The following is a 16,395-nucleotide window of genomic DNA, read 5'->3' as shown; positions in this document are numbered from 1 at the left end:
TTGTAAGTGGCGTATATCCTGCTTGCTATATCATCTACTCACCCAAAATTCCATAAAACATCTTCTTTGATTGGTTTAACTACTTGGGGAAATCATAAAAATATCAATTTACTTCGCCGAGATTTCTATTATTTTGAAAGTGGGCATTTTCAATTTTTTTATTTGTCTAAAATAGGACTGTCAATGAGATAAATAGTGCAGTTATTGTGTAGGCGCGTAGTCAGAGGCCATCCTTGTAAACCAATCAGAGCAGGCGTTACTACCACAGAGGAAATCTTTGGACTATACGACGACACAGTTCTGTACCATTGTGAACTTCAGAACGGTAAACATCGTACTGCGCGGTGCACGGTGCTCGTTACGCTTAGAATCGGACATCACGGTCGGTCTGTGTATGGTGGCGTATTTTCAAAACGTTGGAGTTTAGAGCCTTACTTTAAAAATAGTGAAGGTAGGCTTTAATTGATCATGTATACGCTTTCATAATAGTTTTCATTTATGCTCACTGAGTGTGGGTTACGTTCGGATTGTGACGAGTTTTCCTTTCCGTTGGCCTTTTAAATTGTGCCTTCGTCACCTTCGGTCACGAGCTCGCGCGTGTAGACTAAGTGTTTTGAGTTTAGGTTACGCATTAGTCAGTATAAAATTTACAATATCATTGGCAGCAGAAGAAGGTGTACCTTATAAAATTGTTATTTAAGGTCTGGACGTGTTCTCATCAAGTCCAACACCTTCGCATTGGTGTTAATTACACGGCAGGATGGCGAACAGGTGAATACTTCCTTTATGCGTCATTATCAACCAACTACTCATCTGTGATGTTGTGTAGTGTAGCTTGTGAAGGTTCCCTATCGTAATCACTGACGTCATAGATATTTTGATTTGTTCAGTTATGACTCTGACTGTTGAAATACATGTAGTAGGTGCAAAGACAACAGCCTAGTTCTAAAGTGTGTAAACTTTGATCATTTTTAGGGCCTCGATTCATTCAAACTTCCAAACGCACAAATAAAGTCAAATAAATTGGTATATATACGTCCATTGATTGCTTCTTTGGTACCATGGTACTACATTATGGTAATTATGTTAGCATACAATGTCAAATTTCTTCTGTTTGCGAATTTGTCACATATCCTATCAAATATTTTTGTTTTTAATTTTGCTAGCATTACCAATTAAGTCATTATGAATGTCATTGTTAGCAATATTTTCAAAATGCAAATCAGTTATCATGAAAAAGAGAAATACAAATTTGACTTATGTGGACTACAACATGAGGGTATGTTCAGATGATTCATCTCTACTATTCTTTGAACATTAACTTGGTTGCACAATTTTCATGTTGGCAATCACCATAGCGTAGTTAAACCATAGGCACAAGAAGGGGTCCCCTCTACTGGTTAAAACTATGATTTTTCAATGTCATTTTGCTGTCATGATATGCGTATAACCACCAAATGATGGACTCTCTCACAATAATTTCAAAGGTTGTGACTTTACAAAAACCTTCAGTGAACCTCTAACTTTTCTCTCTTAATGCCCTATACTGAATAGTCTCATAACCCATAAAATGAATGAAAAATGGTATTCATTGTAACCGAACACATATGAAGCATGACAAAATACAAAAGCCTGAAAAGTGAATGTCAAACGTAGTAGCTTTCAAAACAAACTTCCTGTGTAGGTTCCAGAAAACAGTTAAGAGTTCCTGAGTGATAATTTTGTCAAGGATTATTTACGTCACCAGTCCTTCTTCTGCTGTGCTTCTCAATAGTAGATTGCTGGATTAGTAGTACATCAGTAAGATTTTGCAGGTGCTTTGTGTCTGGTTCAGATTCTTAAAAAAGTCTACTCATTTGTTTTGTTATGTTTTAATACCACTCTTTTGCAAATATGGTACCTTCAAACCCATTTTCAATATTCAAGATAACAACAAATAGTTCAATACAAATCAGTCTGATGGTCCACATGCACTATTTGCAATACAATTACTTGTGTTGGTCGTTGACATATGATCCATAATACACTAGAATAAAAAATCTCAACAGAAGCATAAAAAATACATTGCAGTTTGGATTCAAGATGAAACGATGAGTGTGAAGCCCTCCAACAGTGATTCAGTTAACAGGTTTCCCTAAAAAATGGGAGTGATCAAAATAGTATCAAAAGATAACAAACTTGACCTTTAATATAACCTGTAATTTCTCAAAAGATTCATCAACACATGCTGTCAATGACTTTGGTTTCACATCAATTTTATAGGAGGATGGATAACATTGAACTGCACGATGTTGAAGTGACCCAGGCTGCAGCAAGGTCGCTTGATAGGATTTCAGCTGAAATGCCTTTGTTGGCAAATACAAGCAGCTTACCTGGGGTAGGTTCATTATTCTATTTGATTTAATTATTGGTGATGGCTGATAATGATGATGATGATGATGATGATGATGATGATGATGAGGACTAGTCTAGTGTGCATGTACAAAAATGTGAAAAAATGTCTGTGTTTTATGGTATCTCTTACAAAATTGAGAAAATGTAAATTTATTTATTATTAGTCTGGAAGGGATAAAGACAATTGAGATAGGTTAGGTTAATACTCAGTTACATACTTTAGATTATTTAGATTATCTTCAGAGGGAGGTAAGAGAGTGGATCAGGTGGACATTGTTTCTCAGCCGTACCGGTAGCAGTAACAAAGTCAGTACCAACAAGAGCTATGTGCATCATCTACCAGTGCAACCAAGCTTGAAAAAGAACAGCTTTAAACTGTGATAGGCATTAATAGTCCAAGTTGTGACAAAATAAGACTCAATGTGCCGATGCAGATGAAATTTATATTTTGTTGGTATACTGAGAAAATGAATATATTTTTGTCCAGAAATGTGACACTTTTCAATATCTCCTTGAGATGTCAAAGGTTACTGTACAAATGCATTGATTTTCCTCCTTCGTTAAGATTACAGCTGTACAAATATCTACTCTCCATAATCAGATACCATTTTCTATAATGCCAACAATATAAATGGGATTTTACTTCCATCTGAAGTAAGAGAGAGGGAATTTTTCTTCTTTACATTACACGGAATGTGGTTTGGATGTTCTGCGCTTTTGTTGATATCACCTTGTTTAACCTTCAAACAAGAGCCAGGGGTGAGCAAATTAATGTTGTGTTTTGATCCCAGGACAGGTATCAGTGAGTGTAATCCAGTGGTTTTCAAATGTAGTTTGGTAATGGTAGTCCATACATTCTCCATAATTTAATGGATCATTTGTATATTACATTTACATGATTAGAAAATGCCAATAGAAAGTTTTTACAATCCAGACATGAAATAACTGGATTTTCACATAACTGTGTTTGTTCACCTCATAAAATGACTTTGCTCAAAAGTCATAACATTCAAGATTTTCATACAGACCTAAAAGGTAGGTTGAAAGGCAAGGTAAAAATTTTTATGTTAGGCCCCTCTATCACAACAACAAATCTATACACGAAGTCCAAGTGGTATTAATTGCCAGGAATCTGCTTTGTTTCTTGAAATACCATGATCTCTTATGATCTCTGCATATTCTCTTCTATAACACTCCAGTATCTTGTACCTCATCTGTTGCCAATAAATCAAAAATATGCATGCTTTTCCCAACGGTCATGCAAAATGGAATGTTTTAATTTTGGATAAAGGCAGACTATCGCACAGCACCATTTTATTATACACTACTGGTGTACCAAGCTCTAATATTTCAACCAAGTAATTTACTATAACATGCTTGCTGTAGCTTACATCTGAAAGAGTCACTTCATATTGAATGTATTACATGATTGACTCTCTGCATTATCAGTGCATCTTATCTATTCATATTTCTACTGTCTACGTAATATTTCCACTAACATTTGCCTCTTGCACACTTACCGGTATTTTTTCTCACACTCCATTTCATGCAGGGCTTTGAGGTTCAGGTTAGTACACCACTCATTTTTCTGTCCCATCCGCCATCTTTAACATGAACACACCTTCTAGATTAGATCTATAATGTGTTCAGCAAGAAGATTAAATATTTAGTCTTAGTTTATAGTTATAGTTTTGTTTAGTTACTATTAATATTAATTGTTTATCCCTTCACGCAACTTTTCTGATAAATTACAAATCGTGCAACCTTGTCATAATACCAAAGATGCAAATGATAAAGCAACACTTAAGCCTAACTGCTGTATATGAGGGTCGTTTTGATAAGTTGCACATATCATAAAGTGAGGTTAAGTAGAGAAATTCATTATATCCATAATATGAGTTTTTCATTACAGTTATATAAACGCTGATACGTGATATTTTTAGGGAATCAAACAGGCACAAATAGTCCAGTGGCTTGCTAAGACCATAGACTGGGGGTTTCTCTAGGGTCTGTGCTCAGACTGAATTTTGTTTAAATCAAAATGAGGATGACCAGATGTAGAAATGTAAACAACTCCAAACACCTGAAATATCAGGGTTTTGTACACAACATATTATTCTCAAACTTATACTGGATACTGGTACTTTCAGTAGTAAGTGTGAGCTAACCATGAAACTCACGAGAAATTAAACCAAATTGTTCCATTGATGGGATTAAATTTGCTGTAGTGTGTACTTCTCTACGGTGACCTTACTTTGTTATGTTTACTCCTATCATGGTCCCTAGCAAAGCTTTATGTATTTGAATTCTTTCGTTAGCGATCATCAAGGTTCTACATTGATATGATGTGTACTCTTGGGTCAGTTTTACTGAGGCGCTTTTTATGGCCCCCGTCTGATCAGACTTACAATTGTAATAATGGGTCAGATATACTTGTACAAAATATTTCACATAAAGCACTGGAGTTACATTTATCAAAGTATTGCATCTGCTATTGACACATACACAGTCTCCATGTTTGTTGATTTACTTCACAAATACTACCTATGTGCCATGCTCAGCTGTTCCACACCTTTGATTAACCCTTTTCCTGCCAGACAGTAATAACTGTATCACTTCCCCATCAGCCAAGTCAGTAAAAAGCGGTATTGAGCCAAAACATGACGTATTTTCACCCACTTGGCTTGGTATGTTATAGCATCTTTTGTCCAAAAAAAATCAACTTTACAGTATTATGTTTTCAACAGCCTTCAAATGTACAGTATTATGTTAAAATACATCATATGGAATACGTTGTGTTTCATTAATTTTAACCATCTTGACCTGGTGGTGAAATATGGACTTGGCAGGAAAACCTTTGGTTAAAAGAGAAGCTACTTCAAATAGAATGGCCATATTTATAATGTCTTAGCACCTAAAATCTAAACAATACAGCAAGAATTAACCTTTAATAGACTAGTGAACATGAAGTTCACACACTAAGTTACACTTCACAGTGATCATTGCTTCAAAGAACATTTGATATTTATTCCTATTCATATAAGCCTATATGAAAAATGCATGTATTCTATCAAGAATATTACTTCTACTGTATTGTATCTGTCTTCTTGCCAAAGTGTTTTGAATTGTTGAGTTTCTCACAGGTGTACCGGTACAAAATGTACTAAGGGGCCGTCGATAATAAAAGCTGACGCACGACAAACGTAATTCTTTCGTTTAGGTGGGGAGGGGGTTAAAGCTCATTTCGTTTTGTGTGCGTCAAAATCGCATAAGGATTTTCGTCAATTGTTTTTGAGGTGCGACTTTGCAGCGAGAACGCAATACTGCCTTCGCGTTTATACGATAATACAATGACCACAAAATACGGGGACAGAAAAGACTTCTGTGAAAATACGGGGACAGAAAAGATTTATGTTAAATAAAACTTGTATGCTTTTTCAACGTGAAACATATACGTGAAACATTTTCCTACTTGCAAAATACATTAAAATGTTCTGTGTCTTAAAACATGATACGCATAAAGTGAAGGTTTATTGATCAATGTGCACTTCTGGTATTTTTCATGGGCGTGCGGATCGGAGAGGTGCGTGTGGGTTTGTCAGAAAAGGCATCATAATACGAAATTGATTTTGCATAAGAACTTTCGTTTTTGAGGGGGGGAGGGGGTTTCAAGTAAAACGAAGGAATTACGTTTCTTGTGCGTCAGCTTTTATTATCGACGGCCCCTAATGCGTAACTGAAATTGTAGATACTTGCAATTCCAGCCTCAAATTTTGAAATGTAGAGAAAATCAGATACGTTTGGTGTAATTTGTTTGTTTTCATTACAATAAAAATATGCAGACCCCATTGCTTTTTAGTTCAGTTTATATAGTGTAACCAAAACCTCACCTAGATGTATCTACTGCATGGAAGAAAGTACAGTGTATAGATATGCAGGGAGACATGACAAACATGCATAAAAAGAATATCACAAGCTGCTACTGTAGATGGAAAAGCCAAGTAACACAACTAAATCAAATTTTAATTTCAATACTTGTTCATCTGTTAATTGATGACAGCAAAGTAATACAGATGAGGCTAAGCGCAGTCTTGAAAATACCTATTTAAAAAGCCCAAGGCAGATTATTGTCATAAATCCCCCAGGTAGAGAATGTCATTGTAACTATAGAAATTGGAACAAGATTTTGAAAGGCAAGAGAGAAATATCTGTCAAGGAATATCAGAAAAATTGTCGTTATGCAGCATTTTCTTTCAATTTTCAGCCAATTACTGTTCATCTAATCAGAACCTTGTACCCCAGATTACCACATACCTGGTCCCGGATTGACCATCACTAATCAAATTTATGGCAATTGTGAACAACATGGTAGTTCTGAGCAATATGCACATATAAAAGCAGCAATCTCAGTGGCTGAGCATCACCTTGATTATATTTACAGAGTGATTCGATGTAAATTTTACCCAAAGAAAATAATGTAATCCATCAAAATATCACAAGTACAACAGACTTGCTCAGCGTTTGGAAAACAGTAATTTGATGGATGCTATCATTTGATGTATTTTCTTCATTCTCCTTTGACATTCATAAACATACCACAGCTCTTTAAATGTATGCATGAATAAGCTGAAGTTAAGTGCATGGTCTTCTTGTGTGCAAGTTTTGTTCTACTCCTATCCCCATTTTTTGACATTATGTAAAATATTTGGTAGGATTGCTCAAGTTTGATAAATAAAGAGTATGCACAGATGTAGAATGATTTTGTCAGTGTTAAGTGAATTTCAATGTCTGTTTACTTAAAAACTTCAAAATGCAAATTCTGTGTCACTAAATTTTTGTTCATATATATATTCTCATTCTCGCTCATCAGTTTATTCAATAGCTTGTTCACCAGCCTTGAGGCTTGTAGCAAGTAGACAACATTACTGAAACAAGGCACTTTGCATTCGTGGACACTGTGATTTGATGTATAATGTCATCAGTGTAAGTGCTTCATGAGGCTCATGGAATACAATTACCGTAAGAAATGAGAGGTCAGAGCAAGGAAATGTCTTGTACATTGTAATTGATTGACTATAGTTACAATGTATTTTACAAATGTGATAATGGCGTAATATGAACCAAGGAAAAGGAAAATCATAAATTTGACAATTCCTTTCTGTGATTATAAACAAATCAGGAAGAAGATGTTGAGACTGGCATTGGTACCATTCATGTCGCTACTCAAGGAGATAGAAAGAAAGCAGCCATTATAACATATCATGATATTGGACTTAATCGTAAGTATATCAAATCTGCACTACCTCCAGACTTCCACTATCTAAATATTCTCACTTAATGTGTGTGTTTTTTGTGAAGTTTGCGCAAATACTGGTATTTTCCATACAGCATATAATGTTTGATAGATTCCTACAAGATGGAAATTTGTCACAACATTCAGTGTTCTCCATAGCATGGAAAAATAGAGAGGCGGCCAAATGGTATAACAATAAATAATTAGCATATTCTCTGAACAAATGGATAGATTTCTTAAAACAACAAAGGGATGGCCCACCCCTCAAAATGTCCCTGTGGAAAACCCTGAATCTTTTCAGTCAAATAATATATAATTTTACATTTTCCATTCAAAAGCTAACATTTCAGCTGAAAACAGAGAGAACAGTGTATACCTTATGCTGTGTTCAGTCGGCAGTTGATATCTTGATGAAATTGTAAATTTTCTTTGCACCTTTTTTGCTCTCCAAGGAAATAAGTAAGCAATAAATTAAATAAACAAAAAAATAATTGATTCATTCATGGTATTAGATTGTTATTCGTCTATGAAAACAACATCAGAAATTAATCTAATAGCAGAAATTAATAGTAATCACTGACCCCGTGAAATTTAGTCGTCCATACTTTGTCAGGTTCCTAATTTAGATTTGATAACTTTTGTCAATATTAAATCTTTGGTCCATGGCTATTTTAAATTATATTTCAATATTTTTAGGGGTGGATGGAATATTCTATGTGCTGTTTTCAGCAAACAAAAGTGCACATTCTTATACTACGACAAATTAGGTATATTCTCTTCTAAATTTCCAACTCTTTCCCCAAAGATCTCTTTTTCCTAGGGCTTATGGTTTTTAACAACAAAGCGTAAAGAACAAAAGATGTTATAAAAACTCTGATATCCATTATATTTGCACAAGTTGCCCTTTCTGTATGTTTGTTTACACTTTGTATGATAGCATTTCACTTTATGTACACGCACATACTGAGAACAAAGTTTGTATAGGGATGCCAGCATTTCTGAAACGCACTCCAGTATCACAACAGATGTTCATTGCACTCACTGTAGCTATGATTGTTTGCCAATAGCCACAAGCAACAATTTCACTCTCAGTAACCAACATTACCCGTAATCCCATAGTCGTCAATTCAGATCATTTCCATTAGATGATAAAGGTCAAGTGATCCATAGCAAACATTTCAGCCTTGTAAGAAGACCAATCCATCGCTGCTGTCAATTCAAGAAGTTAATCTTCAACAAAGATTCTAGTGGCTCACATACATATTCAAACATAGCAATCGATCATAAATTTTCTGGTGAGCTAACCTTGTTTACATTATGTGATATTGTCGTTCCAATAAGCCAATTTCATGTGTGAGTATACATGTATGTTGAACACAGCATGTATGTCCTGAAATGTGGCCAAGAATAAAATCTCTCCTCTCTTCAAAAAATATGTAAAGCAATTTTAAGATCAGGCATCATTAAGATTTTATGAGAAAATTATTAGGTTTTTGGCACTATGAAGGATTAAAATTTTAGACAGTAGTGTCCAAACCAAAAGAAGCTATAGGGCATTCTCATTTTAAGAAGGAGCTTGGGTTATATTTATGATTGCACAGTTACTAGGTAAATATTCATGAGATATCTGCCATGTGTTAACAACAAAGTTCTTCGTATCTGTAACCATAAATCTTACAGCTTGCATCACATTCATAATGTATCATATTCATTAATGATTTCTGCGATTGACCACGTTTATCCCTATTTCATTTGAAATATATATGTACAGATGTCTTAGATTGCAGAATCCAACAAAGAGATTTGAATTTTAGCATTCCATTGGCCAGAAATAACTCTGTTGTCAATGCTATTTGTCATCACGTCATTTGCCTGTTTCAAATACTACCTTAAAAATATATAAAAAAGCTGATAAATAATTAACAACCGAGGCTTTTCCACTCTGTTGGCAATGTACTTTATTCTCCACAACAGCAAAATAGTGTGAAATGGTAGTATTGTCTCTGTAGTAATGCACATTCTTATCTGCAATAACCCTTTTCATGTCGTCATATCAATCACCCTTGTTCTACCCATATAGAAAGGGTCATGTCAATTACAACATTGAAATGTATCTTTGGTTAAACAAACATTTATGTGCCTGAAATTGTGAAATTCTTATTGATAATATTACTTTGTCTTCAGATGTCAGTCAGTTTCAGGGATTCTGCAGCTACATAGACATGCAACCAATTTTGAACAATTTCTGTGTGTACCATGTGAATGCACCTGGACAAGAAGAAGGAGCCAATACTCTACCACATTCGTAAGTATAGTATGTAGCCATTTAATGTAGTAGGGAGTGAGGTATTTACAGATTAGGTAGACAACCAGCTTTGCCACACTTTTTGGTGAAGAAAAACATCAGTTTCCTTAGGTGAAGTGCCTTCGTGACCTCTGTATGACCTACATTTAGTTATTTTGATTGGCATGTGGTTGTTCAGGATTCAGTTTGTCTTGTTTAATCTTACCGATTAAAAAGTGTTTGTAATTCTGAAATGAATCAAATGAATTTCATATCAAGGTGTGTCATGCTTCATATCATGTTCTCACTTTCTATAGGTTTGTATATCCCACTATGGAACAACTTGCAGAGGCACTCTTACCAGTGATCCAACATTTTGGGTATGTTAACAACATACATCCTTAGATAATGCAAATGTCATGATACAAACCCCTTAACATCAGATGAGAGGAGACATCAGTTGACAAGTATATGCACAGCAGTGTTCTCAAGGCTATTTTTTATTAGCTCACATTTGGTATACCAATGTGAGGTTATTGTATAAGCTGAAGTCGATGGCATCTGTACGTGTGTATGGTATGTATGTATGTATGTATGTATGTATGTATGTATGTATGTATGTATGTATTAAGTATGTACAGAATGTCTGTCAACATCAAACACATGCAAACTGCTGCACGTTTCAGCATGGTATTTGGTGTCTGGATGCATCCTGGGCTATAGATAGGATTTTGTTGAAATGAAGTCTGCATTGCCAAAATTATGCAAATAAGCTTACAAAATGTGAAAATGGTCAAGAATTAATAACTCAAGAACCGCTGTTTTGATTGCTTTGAAAATTTGTGTGCAAGTACCTTAGGTGAACCTTATACAGCTTTACGAATATTGTGAAAATATCTTTAATTTTGTATTTTTGCTGAATTTTTTGGTGATTTTTCTCATTTACAGTGAAAATTCTTCTCTAAAACCGCCAGCCAAATCGCTCTCAAATTTGGGTTATATGTTTGCAAGGGTGTTACTCTTCTAATTTGTTGAAATTATGACAAAATTTTGAAAATTACTATTTGGAGCAATTTTGTCATTTTTAGTCCTCACGGACATCGTCCGGGGGGACTTATAGGTTTGGTCATGTCCGTGCGTGCGTCCGTGCGTGCGTGCGTGCGTGCGTGCGTGTGTGCGTCCGTCCGTCCGTTCACACAGATATCTCAGAGACGCAAGAAGCGATTTCATTCAAACTTAGTACAAGGATTACTTCATATGTCATACAGATGCACGTCGATTTGTTTTGGGATACGATCCAATATGGCCGCCAGGCGGCCATTTTATTACGATTTTTTCATGTACAGAGCCATAACTCAGACATGTTTCAACCAATTTTATTCAAAGTTGGTACAAGGACATTGACCAATGTCATAGATATGCACGTCAATTTTTTTTGTGATACGATCCAATATGGCCGCCAGGCGGCCATTTTATTACGATTTTTTCATGTACAGAGCCATAACTCAGACATGTTTCAACCGATTTTATTCAAAGTTGGTACAAGGACATTGACCAATGTCATAGATATGCACGTCGATTTGTTTTGTGATACAATCCAATATGGCCGCTAGGCTGCCATTTTATTACAATTTTTTCATATACAGAGGCATAACTCAGGCATATCTCAACCGATTTTATTCAAAGTTGGTACAAGGACATTGACCAATGTCATAGATATGCACGTCAATTTGTTTTGTGATACGATCCAATATGGCTGCTGTGTGGCCATTTTGTTACGATTTTTTCATATACAGAGGCATAACTCAGGCATATCTCAACCGATTTTATTCAAAGTTGGTACAAGGACATTGACCTATGTCATACATATCTACGTCGATTTTTTATGTGATACGATCCAATATGGTCGCTAGGCAGCCATTTTATTACAATGTTTTCATGTACAGAGCCATAACTCAGACATATTTCCACCAGTATCATTCAAAGTTGACATTGACCTATTTCATACATATGCTCGTCAATTTGTTTCACGTCATGTAGCAGTAACATGTCAATTATTGAAGTTTCGTAAGTAGGCTGATATGTCAAGAAATATGTACTGCATCAAATTCATGAAACTTTATACAGATGTTAACTGATGTTAAGCTCACATTGCTTTAACATTGAAAAAGACATTTATCAGTGTCATTTTAATTAATTTGTAATTGCATAAGTAATGAACTTTCCTAATTAGGGTGATATAGCCACAAATTAATACAACGTCAAATGTGATGAAACTTGATACAGATGTTGATCTCATAGTGTTGTAAATACTGCATCAAACTTTATGAAATATGGTACCAGTGATAATCTGTTAAGTGTTAGAATTGTATGCAAAAATGTTTTGCAACATCCTGTTGATTAATTCCTAGTTGACTCATTTTATGAACTTTAGGATGGTGGCCTACATTGGTTCTATGTTTTCATCACCATGGAACTCATTCTTGGCCATTGAGCGCCATGTGTATCAAAGTATTTTTATCACAGACCTTATTAATGAAGAGGACTCTATCCTCTCTGAGGACATGTAATCAAAGTACCCATTATTAGCAAGTGGGGACTGTGTCATCAACGATGACTTGTTGGTCAAAAAATCTTAAACAGTATTTTCTTTTTAAAACCCCTGGACAGACAGCTTTTATATTTGGTACACAGACGTACAGAGATGACAATAGTTAGATATGTGGAAATTGTCCTGAAATATACAAATTTGTATTTTTAAGACAATATTGTCATTTTTGGTCAAGAAAACTTGTTCTCAAAATTACTTGTTTGATAGCTTTGTAATTTGGTATAAAGTCCTGAGGGATGTTATTAGATAAATTTTCTGCTCAAAGTTTTGGGAAACCCCCAAATTTGTATATTTTAGGTAATTTTCTCAGTTTGTGACCTTAAATGACCTACACCAACCCAGGATATATTGTGAGACAGTTTCGAAGGCTGTGAACATAATTTTGTCATATTTGGTATCAATTTGTAGGAAAATTTGATCCAGAAAACAAAGCTGAGGTGAATTTTTTCATTGCAGACCAATTTTTGCAACTTTTCTATGTAAGACACACAAGAACTGCCCAACTGGTGAGAAATTTGGATCCAGGACAATTTCAGATGTCGTAATAACCCCACACAGTGGAAGGCATTTAACTATCTGTGACTAACTGAAGTGCTGTTTTCATTAGAATAATGGCACTCATAGTATTAATTAAAAAATCCCCAAGGTTTTAAATACATTTCCTGCCATCTGGCCTTATGTAATACCAAGGGGTGGAACATTTGATTTTCAGGAGGGGGTAGGGTCTAGAAGATTGATGAGGTAGCATTACATTTTTACCAGATCCCTTGTACATTTTTTGCCCACTCCCACCTTTTCTTTTTATCAAGCCTTCTCTGTCTATTTTTGTTGTTGACATTTGCTTATGTATTGAGGATCTGCTTGTCCCATTACTATAGAAGTTGATATGCATGTTCTTAAAGATGACCTCCAGAACCTAAGCTGGAGACCTTATTTGCTTTTGTCATTCTTGTTTTTTTCCTGGTTTAAATATTTTTTGAATGGACCAATTCAAACCGAATGTGAGCACGTAGTGTCCTTGACAGTATTTTTCTAATTTGACATATACAGTAATTGCTTGTAATGAAATTGAATAGCTTTCCATTTTGTACCTATGCTTTTGTTATCCAAGTTTCTTTGACAAATTTTACTTCTGTTAAATTGCAGGATTAAAAGTTTTGTTGGTTTTGGAGTTGGTGCTGGTGCTAATATCCTTTGCAGATTTGCAGTAAGTTGAATGTGCATTATGTTTCAGTGTCTTAAAGTGAAAGGTATAAAAGAATGCTGTTGAAACAATACCCTATAGAAACAGAACCTGTCCCTTGTTTCTGACTTACAGGATAAACCCTAAAATTTCAATTTCCTTTACATAGTTTTCATCAAAGGTATATGGTAACTTGTAAACGTATTACATGTAATTGCTTACATCTGTCACGTGTCTGTCAGCCACAGTGGCAATCAGAGTCACCTCTATTTTCTCTTCTCTCTATTCAGTTAGCCCATCCAGAAAAAGTGAATGGTTTGTTTCTTGTCAACTGCATCTCAACAGCAGCAGGCTGGGTTGAATGGGGCTATCAGAAGGTAAGTGAGTTGTATCTCAGGATTCAAATCTTTATCAATATTCATACCAGAACAGGACTACATTTGTTTTGGCATGCAATATTAATGTGGCTGCCAGACGGTCATTTTATCTTGTTATGCCTACTACCATCTCTATCAAAAGTGTCACAAATGTTGTGAAGTTTAATAGTCAGTTTATTTTCTTCCTGTAAGGCAAAGTCTCCAATAGTAGATTTATTCACAAAATCCAAACTCCTAAAAGGGCTGCAAAAGACTCATTTACATCTCAAGAATGACATTTGTTAATAATCATTTACACATTTCAGTGCAGCTACGAAATGACATTTTGTCCACACATTTTGGTCAAAGTTTTTAAGGTGTACAGATCATAAACATTCTATCCGTTTGACTGAAAGTCAGTTGAATACGTCACCTGATGGGCCTTTAACGTTTGACCTTATAATTGTATGAGCCCTTGTTCATTGCATTGTTGCTTTCTGTTATTTGTAGATTTCATCTTTCTATCTGAGAGGAAACAAAATCACAAAGTTTTCTGAAGATTACCTGCTATGGCATCACTTTGGAAAGGTAAGATACTGTGCAGTGTGATCTCTGTAGACTGTATACCAGCATATTTTACATAATTGCCACATTTTAGCATCATCAGTGGTATCAGTGAGAATGATGTAACATTCGTGATTTAAAATGAAATGATCAAATCAAGAGTGATTTTTTTTGTGTTTTGTTCATAGAAAACACTTGAAATCAACCATGACCTTGTCCACGTCTACAAGGAAAGTATGCTGAGGAATATCAACCCATACAACTTGTCATGTTTCATTGAGTCATACATCAAGTAAGTTACTCACTTCTACTCATTTCCATGAAACAGCAAGGAGAAAAGTCTGGACTCTGCTAATCTTACTGAAATTAATCAGCTCAATCTTTAGAATAGACACATGACAAGATATCTCCTCAAGGTCAAGGTGAGCTGCTTGTAAAACCACAGGTATACTCTGTATGATCTATTTCTTCTGATGGAAATAATGAAAGACTAGTGAAAGACTGCTTGGTAGCTTGTCCAAGTTACGGAGTGTGTATTGTGATCTGACACACTATCATGTTTTCCATTTCAGACGTACAGGTCTTGAAATTCGAAGAGAAATGGATCCCGAGAAGAAGAAAGTAACACCACAGTTGAGATGTCTAGTCATGCTCGTGTCTGGTGCTAGTTCTCCTCACATTGATGATACAGTGAGCAAATGTTACATTTTGTAAAATGAGACATGAATATGAAAGCCAGTCTCTCTGCTCCCAAACAAGTATAATGTGTGGCAAACTTCATCAAGTGTTACTGTGGCCAGATTTTACTTTTCCTCTAACCATAGAGTACAAACCTTTTTTACAATGAGAGCCATCGAAAATGATAATAGAATATCGTATAGAATAGGAGCTGGTGTACTCTTATGATGAAAATGTCTTCACTTATTTAATAATATCAGTAAGTACACCATTACAGCTATATGTAGCTGACTCTTACAAAGTGCCCATAGCCCAGGAAACTAAATAAAATAATGCTGACAAATTTTTACAGTATTCAAATTGTACAGGCTTTTATCTTTAGTGAGTACTAAATTTATGGATACAATAAAGGCCATTGTCTATTGCAATAAGTGTTCCGATAAAATAACACTTATCTCCTAGCATCTACTATGAATGCAGAAACTACTGTCTTTAGATATGAATTCATTCAGATCAAAGCATATTCAACATTATTGTCATTTATTATGTGGTTGTTGACAGGTTCAAATGAATGGCCGCTTAGACCCAGGAAACTCTAACTGGCTCAAGCTCTCTGACTGCGGTGGCATGGTTCTGGAGGAACAGCCTGGCAAAGTTTGCGAAGCCTTTCGACTCTTCCTCCAGGGAATAGGATATGGTAAGTGCACTCAGCAGAAATCATATAAACATAAAGAGAAAGTGTACTTTCTATGAAATCTATTCAATGGTTCTACTATGGAATAAACAGGATGCGATGTGTTCTACAGAATCAGTACACCAAAAAGATCATGTGATGGCTGTACAAACAAACCTACATGTACATGTCCACAAACACGTTTCGTACTTCTACCGGTATGCACGTTTGTTCACAGGGGTTTTTTTGTACTGTGGTCCATACAATTCTGGGTTTGATCTATTGATTTAAACATTTACATCACCGATTCAGTGTCTTTTAAGTGAAGGATTCTACATCCATTTTATTTGTTAACTAAT

At 35.3% G+C, this 16,395-nt stretch overlaps 2 protein-coding genes across 3 annotated transcripts in view; both read left to right on the top strand.

The window, feature by feature from the left end:
- LOC139117439 (WD repeat domain phosphoinositide-interacting protein 4-like) overlaps positions 1-16,395 on the top strand; it is a 277,044-nt gene that overhangs the window by 252,168 nt on the left and 8,481 nt on the right. The window lies entirely within an intron of this gene.
- Positions 108-16,395, top strand: part of LOC139117438 (protein NDRG3-like) — a 30,181-nt gene continuing 13,893 nt past the window's right edge. The window contains exons 1-12 of one of the 2 annotated variants that reach the window (XM_070680553.1): positions 325-451; positions 2,263-2,377; positions 3,947-3,961; positions 7,574-7,673; positions 9,872-9,992; positions 10,289-10,351; positions 13,729-13,789; positions 14,056-14,142; positions 14,632-14,709; positions 14,874-14,977; positions 15,258-15,375; positions 15,925-16,060. In XM_070680553.1, the coding sequence (XP_070536654.1) occupies positions 2,267-2,377; positions 3,947-3,961; positions 7,574-7,673; positions 9,872-9,992; positions 10,289-10,351; positions 13,729-13,789; positions 14,056-14,142; positions 14,632-14,709; positions 14,874-14,977; positions 15,258-15,375; positions 15,925-16,060 (994 nt within the window). In that variant the 5' untranslated portion in view covers positions 325-451; positions 2,263-2,266. Of the gene's footprint in view, positions 452-2,262; positions 2,378-3,946; positions 3,962-7,573; positions 7,674-9,871; positions 9,993-10,288; positions 10,352-13,728; positions 13,790-14,055; positions 14,143-14,631; positions 14,710-14,873; positions 14,978-15,257; positions 15,376-15,924; positions 16,061-16,395 lie in introns of both variants that reach the window. The other variant, XM_070680554.1, reaches the window with a different exon arrangement.

This window comes from Ptychodera flava, chromosome 18 (genome assembly GCF_041260155.1).
Source record: "Ptychodera flava strain L36383 chromosome 18, AS_Pfla_20210202, whole genome shotgun sequence".
NCBI lineage: Eukaryota > Metazoa > Hemichordata > Enteropneusta > Ptychoderidae > Ptychodera > Ptychodera flava.
This window is presented reverse-complemented; position numbering and strand designations above follow the sequence as displayed.